We start from the raw sequence: 13,046 nt of genomic DNA on the forward strand, positions 1-13,046 counted from the left end.
GGTGTATATTAATTGAACATAGGGTCATTGTACAAAGAGAGATGTCTATATATATATAAGCACAAAATCCTTTGTCTAATAAAATTAGCACAAGCAAGTAAAATGATGGATTTTTTGTCCATTATTTTGTTTTCACAAACTTATTTATTATATGACATCAAACGAAACATATTAGCTATGTAGCCTCTGATAATCAAGTTTCAATGTGAAGAATTCAACTCTTTAAAACTCGAGTTTTACTAGAAACTTATAAAAAATCTCAACTCAAATTTTTTATTTTTTCATAAAACTCAAATTTCAAAGACTCAAGTTTCAAAATGAGACTACATAACTAATATGTATCGTTTGAAGGCGTATAACAAATAAGTTTGTGAAAATGGGCAATAAAAAATTCGTAAAATGATAGTACAAAATATACCACAGGAATGGATTGGGGGAAGGGCCTCTTACATTGTGGCTATTGTTGCATGTTTGGAATTTCTTGTAAAAAAAACAAAAAAAAAAAACCAAAAACAAAAACTCAATCTCAAATTTTTCATATTGGAAAGACGCGTGCTAGAGGATTAGGGTTTTATGAATCAAGAAAGGATTACAAGATTCAGGAAACAAAAAGTTCTATCATTTGGATGAGTATTTAAATGTGGACACCACCCCGTGATAGCCCCAAAAGGGTTTTTAGAAAATAGATGGATTTGAAAGTTTTGTCTTGAAAATCATGAGTTTTTGAAAGATTAGAAGTCGTCACTTATTTTATTATTTTTAAGAGAAAACATAATTAAAACCATATTTTATTAAGAAATAACTTCATAGATAAAATTTGCTTATGTTCCACCAAGATGAGTTTGGAGTCATGTTACATCATAAGAGAGTGTGAGGCACCCATGCACAACTGAAATATTTACGGATCTCAACTAAGTGGGTATGTAAGGATAGTTTTAGTGCTTTGCTCATTATTTAATGGACATGGAAATAATATTCAAAATTTATTACAATAACTCAAAAGCAATGAATTTTATTTGAATGACATGGTGGTCTAAAGCTCAATCATGTGACCGGATATGCAACAATAAAAAAGACATGATAATAATGAAATTATCAGTGAATGCAAAAGGGGGAGGGGGGGCCAAGAGGGGCAATCCCCCCCCCCCCATCCCCCCCGGCTTCTTTAAAAAATGCCTTGATACCTACTATGTGATATGCATTTAAGTAGTTTGCCCCCTATAAGTGGAATAAATAGAAAAAGCACTCCCACTATTATGAAACAACCCTGACACCGAAAAGAAAGATGAAAGAATAAAAAATAAAAAATAAAAAAAGGCTTCCCAATTCTCTCACACAATCACACTTTCACCTATTTTACTATTCTTAAATAGTATTTATTTCTAGTTTTGATCTTGTCCCATTCATTATACTGTTTATAGTACTTTTCTTCCCTATTCTAATTTTTCTTTTCTTTTCCTATTATAATTTTATAAACATAACATTTTTCACAATAAATTTCACAATTGTGAAAATAGTTAACTGTGAAGGGTGAACAACTTACATTGATGAAGCCACCACGTTATTTCCTTCACAACTCACAGTCCACTATTTTAACAATTATAAAATTTATTGTGAAAAAATTGTGTTTGTATGACAATTCAATTAGTAGGTTCTATAGTTAACTTTTGTAGATTGATTTATTTATTTTAAGCAATCAAATTATGTCTAAATTTTATGTATTTAAATTAATTTCTCACTTTGGTTGTTAGTAACTATGATTGATTATTTTTGTTTATTTGTTTTAATAATATGAAATATATACTTGTAGTTACAATTGCCTATTTATTTTGTTATTATTATCGATTAATATTTTTAGATTAATTTTGTTTTTAGTATTGTTTTTCAATTTTGTCCTCCTAAACTGAAATTCTGGCTCCGCCACTAAATGCAAGTGCCAAAATTATGAACAATTTTATTATATGAAGCATACCTAAAATTAACCTTTTTCAATTTTAATTGTTATTTTAACAACAAGGTTAAATTCATTATTGTCTTGGAGTCTGCATACCAAATTTCAATTTGTGGCAAACTTCATCCAACAAATCAAACAAGTCAATGCAATTAAAAATGGAATTCCGTGAGTTTAAGAGTTTACCCCCAGCCCTCCTCAAATGCATTTTGCAGTGAGTCACGCCGCAGCTTTACTGACAGCGACGGTGGAGCTCTAAAATGGTGCTCGTCAGGATGAAAATCTCTCTCTCTCGTTCTCAAAACAGTTTTGAAATTCAAAGAAACAAGAAAAATAAATGCATGCAGAAAAGTTGAAATTCTTTGAAAGTTTCTTCTAACCTCTGCTCTATTTATTCCCCAAATCCTAGCAGTTGCATTGTTTTTTCTATCTAGTTTCCAACAGCACAATTCAGAGTTCAAACAGGGCATGCTTTTTTATTTGTTTGATTTTGCAGGATCTCATACAGTTACACTGTAAATGCAACAGTGCATGCAGCGCTGGCTGAATGTTGTAAGCAATAGATGGGGTCGCCTAAAGCTTCAAGTAAAGAAAAGCTCCCAAATTTTAACCAGTAGGATTATTTATAACTAATAAATAAGATAATAACTTTTTATCAAATAAAAAAAAAAAAAAATGTTACGCCGCAACATTTTTCACAATACTTTTATAATAAATGCTAAGTAACAGGTTGTTACAACCCGTTATTGATGGCAAAAAATAACTATAGTGGTGAGTTCAAATAGAAAACAAGAAGCAACTTAACACCTAGAATTTATTATGAAAAATATTGTGAATATTGCACTTCTCAAATAAAAAAGCAATACACAAAATAAATAAAAAAATTATACGTAGTTTATATTAATTAGTAATAATTTTGCATCTAAAACAAAGTAATCAGTTTTCACCTTAGGCCCTGGCCCAAATACATCAAACAGTACTAATTTTTGTATATATATTTTTCACTTTTTTTTTTTTCATTCTTTCTTAATCACTAAAATCAAAATTTGGAAAAAAGGGTGGAAAATTCATTAGATATTAAACTTAAAATAAAAACCCAATTGGTTTAAATAAACGTATGAGATTTGGACAAGGAACGAAATAAGAATTTTTGCCTATTTTTTGAAATTGAGAATTTGATAAAATAGTGGTGAAAATGATAGAATGCATGATAAAAAAAAATTCAAAACCATAAATCAAAGTAGAACCAAAATCAAAGCTAATCAACACAATAAATGAGAAAGAGATTGAAGAATTTATGTGCATCCTTTAATTTGTTCATCATTGTGGGACACACACATAAAAGAGTTTGTATCTAATTGAGGAATGAAATAGGGTATCTACATTAATTAAAACTACACTATATTTTTATTTGACTGAATAAAGCTTTCACTATTTAACAAACTAAATGATGTTGTAGCAGCAAATATATTAAATGATCTCGTTCTTTTGATTTCGTTTACAAAAATCTTCCTATTTAACACTTTTGCCAGTCATATGATCCACAGCTTTCAATATAACAATGACTTTTAAAAAAAAATTAATAAAATATCAAATTCTATTTTAAATAAAAAATAAAATCTATTAAAAAAAAAGCACATATTTTGAAAGTTTTCTTTTGGTCCTGACAACTATGACTGCTAGTACTTGGTAAAAAAAAATCCAATTACCACTTGATGCATATACAAATTATGCCAAATTGTGTGTTAAAAAATGTGTTTAGAATTTTTGTTCTAAAATTGTTGAAGAGTTGGAAAAAGAGGTATTAAAAAGGATGATTTGAATGATAATACCACGCATGATCCATCATTGATTGTCCAAGACAACTTAAAAGAGTATCTCGGGGTAAAAATAAAAAATAAAAAAAAAACCATTTTAGGAGCTCAGAAATAAAGTGCACGAAAGCTTAGAAGTACTATCTTTTTAGCTTCTTAACATCTTCTCATTGTTTTTTAGCTGAGCATGCCTGCAACATCTCATTTCAATGCTTGCAGGTATACCATTTCTGGCATAATATACACCCATCCTTAGATACATTATAATTAATTTAACCTGTATACATCTACAAAGACACTTTAAAAAAAAAAAAAAAACCCTAGAGCATTTAAAAATGGGGCTATAGGTTAAAGGCTTTTAAAAATGCGGTTATAGACCAATTGGGTCTATTGCTGCAGAGTATAAACAATACTACAAAACACAACTATAGAAAACACGAGTATAGCTTAGATGGACCTATACTCAAGTTTTTAAGAGCTACAATTACGCTTTAAAAACATGGCTATAGAGTTTTTTTTTTTTTTATAATGCACATACTACTTTCTAGAAGGGCTAAAAATATATATAATGAAAAATATGAATAAATAAAGCTCTCTCAATCTCAATTATTTGGAGGAGAAGTTTTTCATGCTTTCAATGTGTTGATAATTTCTCTTGTATGGGTCCCAAACGATTATAAGGTTCATATACTGTAAAAAGAATGATTCATACATATAATAATTAATACTAGTTTACAACTCGAAAGAAATTTAGGCTTTTTAGGTCATCAAATTAATAGACAAATAAAAAGCCTACTCTCCCAAACGAACCACCCCCTCCCTTTTTTTCATTTTTTATCCTCCACTAATATGAGTCACAATTCACAACAAAAGTTCCACAACACATTAACACCATATATAACTTTCCAATTGTTCTTACTTGCTTACTCTCTCTCTCTCTCTCTCTCTCTCTCACCCAAAAGCTGAAAATGTCAAACCACTTTTGGAAGACTGTCCACCTCTTCTTCTCCAAACTCAAATGCCTACCCACAATCCAATCCACTCCACCCTCAGACCAAAACCAAGACCATCACAACCATCCCTCCCTCTCCACATCTTCATCAATCATCATAAAAAACTTCAACTCCTTATACAACCTCACCTCATCACAAACCCACTCCACCTCCCTCACCTCCTCCACCACCACCACCACTACCACCACCACCGAATTCTTCTCCTCCTCCTCCGATGACTCCGACGACACAGACTACTCACCCCCACCACCAGACTTCGCCGCCGTCTTCGCCTCCCAACGCTTCTTCTTCTCCACCCCTGGCCACTCCAACTCCATAGTTGACTCCACTCAACACCCTCACCCACCTGATGATGATCATGATCATAACAACACGATGTTTTTAGTCAATGAAAGCGTCAAAGTCCCCACGTACTCACTCGATCCTTACGTTGATTTCAGACGCTCAATGCAAGAAATGGTTGATGCAAGAAATCTCAACAACGACTTCACAGCTGAATGGAAGTATTTGCATGAGCTTCTCTTATGTTATCTTACACTAAATCCGCAAAACACCCACAAGTATATTATTCAAGCTTTTGCCGACCTTGTTGTTTGCATCTTGTCATCATCTTCGTCATCATCATCATCATCGGCTGACAATCACTGTAGTGAATCTAAGAACCGGCGGCATCAATATATTTCACAGCAATTGTTGTAACATGTATCAAATATGTGGTAGCATCTTTTGTGGGTGTGCTCTGTCATTGAAACCCCTTCTTTCCGACCCCACTATCTACCAATCAAAAAACAAAAGAAATTAAGTCTTAACCCCAAATTTTACAGGGTCGGATCTCGTCACATTAATCAGGTCGGCCACATGTATTCTTTTTTGGATTGCTGTAAAATGTATCTTCTTCTTTTTTTTATTTCTTTTTAATAGTATAGGAAGAATATGTTGGCTGTTGTTGCTTTCTTTTATGGGATTTACTTTGTCTTTGATGAAAGCGGATGCTTCATGTTTCAACAATGAAGACAAAGAAAAAATTGTATTTGATTATCACAAAAGCAGGGAGGCGTGGGAGTTTAATGTGTCTCGATGCGTTTTATATTTTTATATGTTCTCGTTTTTGTTATGTAAAAATTAATGTATTTTTTTTTCTTGTTCAGAGTTCCTTGGTTGATTTACATGTAGTAAATAATGGTGGCTCAGCAAACAAAAAAGAGATAAAGGACGATGGTAATTAACAATGTGGTAACAAGGAAAGTTCATTGATTGTCTTTGTTTTTTTTTTTTTGTGGTCCTCCTTGCTGTCTGGCAATATTTTAGTATGAACATGCATGTTGGGGCGTTTTGCACACAGAATCACGAGGATCCTAGCTAGTTTTGTTGGGCGTGGTACAACTGGGCAATAGGGCATAGTCGCTTTCTTGATAGGGACGTATACGTATTGGGATGCTAGGTATAATCGTAAGTTTTATTGTCATTCAATCATCATCATGCATGCATCGAATTGTACTAAGCACAGTTCTTTGGTTTCTGGTATATCCAACCTTAGCTAGGCTGCAGTGAAGGAGTGGAATGGAAATAAAGTGGTACATTTCTCATTCAAATCTTACCTAAGAAAAAAATGGTTATTGATTTCGAAAAAATTGCACTTGAGGCTTCAAGAAAATGAGTTTAGGAAACAAGATTACAGTATCCAAATTGGAGTGACTATTAGGACTTCATATGCAGATTGGGTCAATATACTTGGAAATTTGGGGCTACTCAGATTTCAATGTATACAATCATATAACAACTTTCACAATTACCGACATGATCAATTATAACTGAAGTAATATTATTTGGGTTAAGTTAATGAGTGCTCTTAAAATAATGATTAACAATCTATTTTAAGAAAATTTTGACACTACTTTTGCGGTAAATGAAAAAAGATACCTAAACATTAATTTTTTTTTTCTTTTTTCATAAAAACTTTCTTTAAATAGACAGTTAACCATTACTATAATGGCATCCGTTAACCTTTTCGTATTATTTTTATTTGGATCTATCAATTAATGATATTATCTGTATTATACACAAATTATAATAAGGTTTTTTTATGAACAAATTACAATAGGTTATCTCAACCGTTATGAAAAATATTATATTCCTAAACTTGTAATTGAAATGTGCTTTAAGTTTGTGAGCAATTTGGGTCCTTAAATAGAGACTTTGGCTTTCAAAGCTTAGAGACTAAAAAATTCACAAGGTCCAACGGTTTGGAGGGTGTCAGGTGCAGTCTCCAATCAGTCTAAAAAATACTGCGCAAAAGCATTGGAAAACCAAAAATTTGCATGGAAGAGAACAAGGTTGGGATGGTATATATTAAGAATAAAGTATATGATTAATTACTCTCATATATGACAGAAAACGGAAACAGACAAAAGGGATCCAAATTCCAAAGTGAGCTAAGAACCGCTACAGTAAAAGGGTGAGATGCTTTTGTATTTTATACTGTTGATTATTTGTGAAGTTAGTTGGTTTAGGTAAGGTTAATACCAGACCATTTGTCCTCTTGTATCTGCAGTATTAAATTGCGGAGTTTTTTTGGGCAACAAGTTATGAAATTCGGTGGGATGAGAGACTAATTAAGTCCAATGTCCCAAGTTATTACAGTTTACAGATTACAAAGGGAGAGCATTACTTAACTTCTAATTTCAGATTTCATCAATTATTGACAGTTACTGATGAAATTAACATACCAATGATTCCAAAACATATGTGGGAAAAAAATTTAGCAGTAGAAGTAGAAAAAAAAAGGACATGAACGATTCGGACTCATATGAGGCCAAACGCGCAAGTGGGACATATGGATTTAAATAAGTAGGCCCAAATAGAAGAAAATGGTTCAGAGAATCTCAATATTAGTATAATGATCTTTTAGTTCAATGGAGGCTACTTTATTTTGTAATGAATAGGATAGGAACACACACTCTCTCTCTCTTTCTCTGAATAATAAGAGAATTAGGATAAGATATTTTATACCTCTAACATATAAATTGTCTCCCTCTCTTATAAGTCTCAAACAACTAAAAGATTCACATATGTGAGAGAAATAATGTATAATTGTATGAGAACTATATGTAATGAGAAAAACAATGTGTATATATACACATGATACATAAGAAATTTATCGAAGAAGTAACTAGCTAGTCATGATTACAATCTTAAGATGAAAAAGAATATACTAAAGTGTCTATCTATGGGTGCTTTTGTATAAGTTATTACAAACGACGTTTTGAATTTAAAATAAGCATTTGTAAAAAAAAATTATGAATTGTTATTGCAAAATGATTTTTTGGATTTTAAAAACGCACTTTTAAGTTTCTAAATTGCCTAACCAAATTGACTATATGTCACTTAGGTAGATAGTAATAGATCTGAGTATGGAAACTGCATCTACTCTAAGAGATAAGAAGAAGCTATTATAGGGTGGCACAAGTGTTTGCACTTTGCAGTGATCCAAGATGTTATGTATTTTTTAAGTTGAAAATTTTGACATTCATAATAATTATATATCCAAGAGTTTTACTTCACCCAATCATGTATATCATCATATCAAAGAGAATTCAAGCAGGACTTTTGTTTTGCTCTTGATTTGCTGATTGTCAAAACAAGAATTCCAGAGCAAACTAAAGGACTATGGAAGTTTCGTGCATCATTATTATGTTCAGCCAACAACTACGTAGAAAAAATCACTTGGCGGTGGCTCCTAGATATCAGAATAACCAAAAGAATGTGTAAATCCATATCTTAACGACAATGACTTCTTAGGATTTGATTTGAGTCTTAAGGAGCACCTTAAATTGACAGACAAGACACTATTGAAGTACTATATTATATTAGTAATCCACTACTGACTTTTCTAGAATTTGATCACTACCGTAATTTCTAATTTGATGATGTCTGGTTGGATTGTCAAATTGATAGCAAATTGTGGTAGAGCCGTAGAACACGATACGACCTCTTGAGTATTGACCCTCAAATAATTGAAAAAATAATGCATATATGATTCATCACCGTAACACATGTCCAAAAGTAAGGATTGTCAGATTATGGATTGTTCATCTTCAATCAAATCATATCTGATTTTTTTGGACATGGTGAGTTTCTCTTAAGACCCCACCAAGGTGTACCATTCAAAGTCATTTTGCACACTTGTAACTCCAAATTATTTATATAATTTATTAATCCAAGGCAAAAAAAAAAAAAAAAAAATGCCGACGGGATGGATCATGATTATTATATAATAAAAGAGTTTGGATTTATAGTTATTAGAAAATAATAAAGTAATTTAGGGTTTATTAAGTATACGTGTTTAGACACATATTTTTTACTTTTAAATAATATTACATATATTTTTATACATTTTTTTATTCATACATATTTTTAAAATAATGTTACCAAACGGCTCCTTAGTTAATGAGTTTCGAAATATGTTGATAAAAATTGAATTTTTTATTGCAATCAATTAGTTTTTTAGTTCAGCTAATGTATGCTATTTAATCATTTATTTTATGAAACTTTTTATAAAAAATTAAAAAGGTTGTCAAAAATAGCTAGTTACTTTTTTATTTTCCCATAAAAATAATTTCAAAATAATATATTAACTTATGTCCTTAAGGCTTAAGGCTTACGTTAATAAAACTCTTAATTTTTTTAAATAGTGATACAGCATTTAACTAAAAGAATGTTTGTTTATTTATTTTTATTACTTCTCAAATTTTGTTTTTTAACTGATGCAAGCAAACACACCATTAACCTATCTCATAATAAGAAATTAAAAGGTAATATCAATGTTTTGTGTTTTTTTTTTTTTTTTTTTTTGGAGAATGGATCAATGTTTTGTGTTGATTACTCATATTCTATAGCATCTTAAAATTCCAATTTTATTCAAACCCAATACAGACACAGACTAATGCAGGTTTTGGCAGTGAATACTGAATAGGGGGGCTCCTTCTTTCACAGACTGCAACAAATGTATCAAAGTTTGTTTGATTCTACCGTCTGCTGCTTGGCTAGAAAAGGTTAAGTCTGGAAACTGTTCTCAGCTCCAGTTTCATGGGTATTTTTACTCGGGAATGGTATAGTAGTCAGTAATAGTACTTTGTTTTTGTTTACTATAGACTTGTAAACCCCAGGATCTTGTTTTTACGCATGGAGACAATGCAAATTGCACGCTATATTTTTAAAATCCTTTGTTGTTTGTCTTCATCTCATGACCAAAAACAAAGTTCCTCAATATTTTTTTGAGAAAAAGGTAAGCAAGTCACAAAAATTAAATGCAATGCAGAAGATAGAAATTGATATACAAATCTTATCATCTTCTAAAGTAGTTTAATTGGTCAATGGTCACCATGAATAGTGCAACATTTTTATTTCGAGAAATGATTCAGAAGCATGTGCTTCAGCATTTTATTTTTATTTTTATTTTTTTTGTCTCTCAACTAATATAGCTATAATCTTGTAAATCCTACATTTGTGATCCATGACTGGTTGATCTCCAAAACTCCATTTTCATAAATTAAAAAGATTAAAAAAAAGATATAACATTAAACTACCCAATTATCAAACTTTATTAAAAAGTAGTTCTAGATTTTATTCTGTAATTTAAATCCACTATAAATCTTTCAAGGATAAAAAATAAAAAAAAATTAAAAAAAACAGCTTTATTAATCTCAAAATTATCGTTAACTAAAGTTAAACCATGAACTCTTCCTACAAAGGATTCTATAAAAATAAATAAATAAAAAATAAAAAACTAATTTGAGTACCAGAAAAAAAAAAAAAATATATATATATATATATATATATATATATATATATATATATAGGTTTATCTATAGTGGTGGAAAAAAATAAAAGAGCAAACTTGAATTACATTAAAGACCAAGTTTGTGGGGAAACTAAAAAGGTGGAAGGTAAGGTTACTTTCATGAGCAGGGATAGGTCTTGTTGAAAGCAATTCTTCAAGTCATCACTACTTTTGCTATAAGTTGTATAGATTGCCAAGAGGTCTATGTCAGAATATTGAAATGTTATCTCGAAAGTTTTGATGGGATCAAAGAGGAGATAGAAGGAAACTTTACTGGAAAAAATGAGAATTTTTTTAATTATCAAAATCAACTGGAGGTTTGGATTTTAGAGATCTTGGGAAATTTAATGAAGCTATGTTGTCAAAACAAGTATGACACCTTGTTCATGATATTGATTCACTTTTCTATTGAGTCTTTAAGGCAAAGTATTTTTCAAATTGCTCTATTTTTAGGCAAAATCCTCCTTGGATTCTTTTGCTTGGAAGAGTATTTTACGATCTAGAAATGTAATTTCTATGGGGGGCTAGGTGGAGAGTTGGAGATGATAAGACTATTCTGATTTTTTTTTATGATCCTTGGCTACTTAAGGAGGGTGGTGGTAGAGTGATTTCTCCTCCTCCTACTTTTCTCTCTACTAAAGCTACAATTGATGCTATTATCAATTCACACTGGATGGTGGAATTCCTATCTTATAGACTTAGAGTACTTGTAGCAGTGGAGCTAAATAGCTAAATAGTTATTTTAGCTCCACCAAAACACAAAAATCAGCCATACAGCAGTGGAGCTAAATGTATTTTTTTTACCTTCATTACTACAGTGCACATCTATAGATAGATGTGCACTGTAGCTGAGAGCTATAAAAAAATAAAAAATAAAAAATAAAAAATTTATTCCTCCAGCCGGATTAAAATATTATTTTTTCCTTTTTTTTTTCTTTTTCTTTTCTTCTCAGAACTCTCACGATCTCTCAACTCTCTCTCTCACCTTTCAAACCTCTCATGCCATTAACCCACGCTGCCACAGACCCAGCTCCAACCACGGCAACCCCCACCACCACCACCACATCAATCACAAATCCAACCATACCCACGCTCATCAAACCCACCACCACCAATATCAATCACCACCTCCACCACCACCACCACATTAGTCACAAACCCAACCACACCCACACTCATCAAACCCACCACTATCAGGAAAAAAAAGAAGAAGCAAACATCGGCAAAACCCACGGCCAAAATCCATCACTAAGAGAATCACAACCCATGAACCATAACCCCCTGTTTCGTCTCGCCCATTTCGGCCATTTCGGACGAAAAATGTATTTCAGTCCGAAATGGTTTCTTCTATAATTTTTTCATTTGAACCAAAAAAAAAACAAACAAACAAACAAACCATGAACCAGAGGTTGATAGAGGCGTGGTGGTGGACCTAGTGGCGTTGCTTTAGTTGGGCTGAGCGGAACTGAAGCTCAGTTGGACAGATCGTCATTTTATGGAAGAAATAAAGAGAGAACAGTTGAATAAATAGAGAAGAAGATGAGGAGAAAAAGTAACAAAAAGATAAAACAATAAAAAATAAGAAATGGTTGAAAGTTAAAAGGTGTGGTTGAGGGTGGAGGAGATAAGAGGAGTACGTGTGTGGAGGAGAAAAACAAAGAAGGGGAAAAAAAAAAAGAAGAAGAAGAAGAAAGAAACGTGTATTTGGATGAAACCAAATAAGATAAATAGGATAAATAAAATAAAGAATAATAAGAAATTAAAATTAAGTAATGTTACCATAATATTTTTGCAATAAATTTTAAGTGATAGGTTAATAGTATCTAATATTGGTAAGAAAAAAAAAATTTGATGGTGGCGATTGCGATGGTGGTGGCGGTGGTGGTAGTGAGAGTGGTGGTGACAATGGCTGTGATTGTTGTTTATTGTAAAGAATATATTATTCTATTATATGAAGGCGGTAGCGGCGGAGGAGGTAGAAGAGTTGGCAGTGGAAGAGTCGGCGGCGGTGGCATTGGCGGTGGAAGAGTCGGCAGCGGTGGCGTTGATGGTGGAAGAGTCGATGACGGCGGTATTGGCAGCGGTAGCGATTGCGGTGGCGGTGGAAGAGGCGGTGGCGGCAGCGGCAGCGGTAGTGGTTGCGGGTGGTTGTGATTGTTGTTTATTGTAATGTATATATTATTTTATTGTAGTGAATATATTATTTTATTGTAGTTGATATATTATTTTATTGTGATTTTTATATTATTTTATTGTGTTAAAAGTTATCATAGATCCACTGTTGCAGCATGTGAGTAAGTAAAATAGATAAAGTAACTTTTTGTAATGCCAAATAACTAAATTTTTATTTCCACTGCAGTGGATACTCTTTTGTTTCAATACCCCTGATGCTCATCAAATGAAGTCCATTCCTCTATGTACAACTCCAT

At 32.0% G+C, this 13,046-nt stretch overlaps 1 protein-coding gene across 1 annotated transcript; it reads left to right on the top strand.

Moving 5' to 3' along the window:
- The first annotated feature begins 4,615 nt into the window (after window positions 1-4,615).
- LOC142624025 (uncharacterized) lies at window positions 4,616-5,875 on the top strand. Its single transcript, XM_075797525.1, has one exon. The coding sequence runs from the start codon at window positions 4,734-4,736 to the stop codon at window positions 5,475-5,477; it is 744 nt and encodes a 247-aa protein (XP_075653640.1). The 5' UTR covers window positions 4,616-4,733; the 3' UTR covers window positions 5,478-5,875.
- The last annotated feature ends 7,171 nt before the right edge of the window (window positions 5,876-13,046 follow it).

This window comes from Castanea sativa, chromosome 2 (genome assembly GCF_040712315.1).
Source record: "Castanea sativa cultivar Marrone di Chiusa Pesio chromosome 2, ASM4071231v1".
NCBI classification, from domain to species: Eukaryota; Viridiplantae; Streptophyta; class Magnoliopsida; order Fagales; family Fagaceae; genus Castanea; species Castanea sativa.

What these genes read in the sequence shown, in the direction of transcription:
- LOC142624025 (XM_075797525.1), top strand. Translation starts at nt 4,734, where the DNA reads ATGTCAAACCACTTTTGGAAGACTGTCCACCTCTTCTTCTCCAAACTC.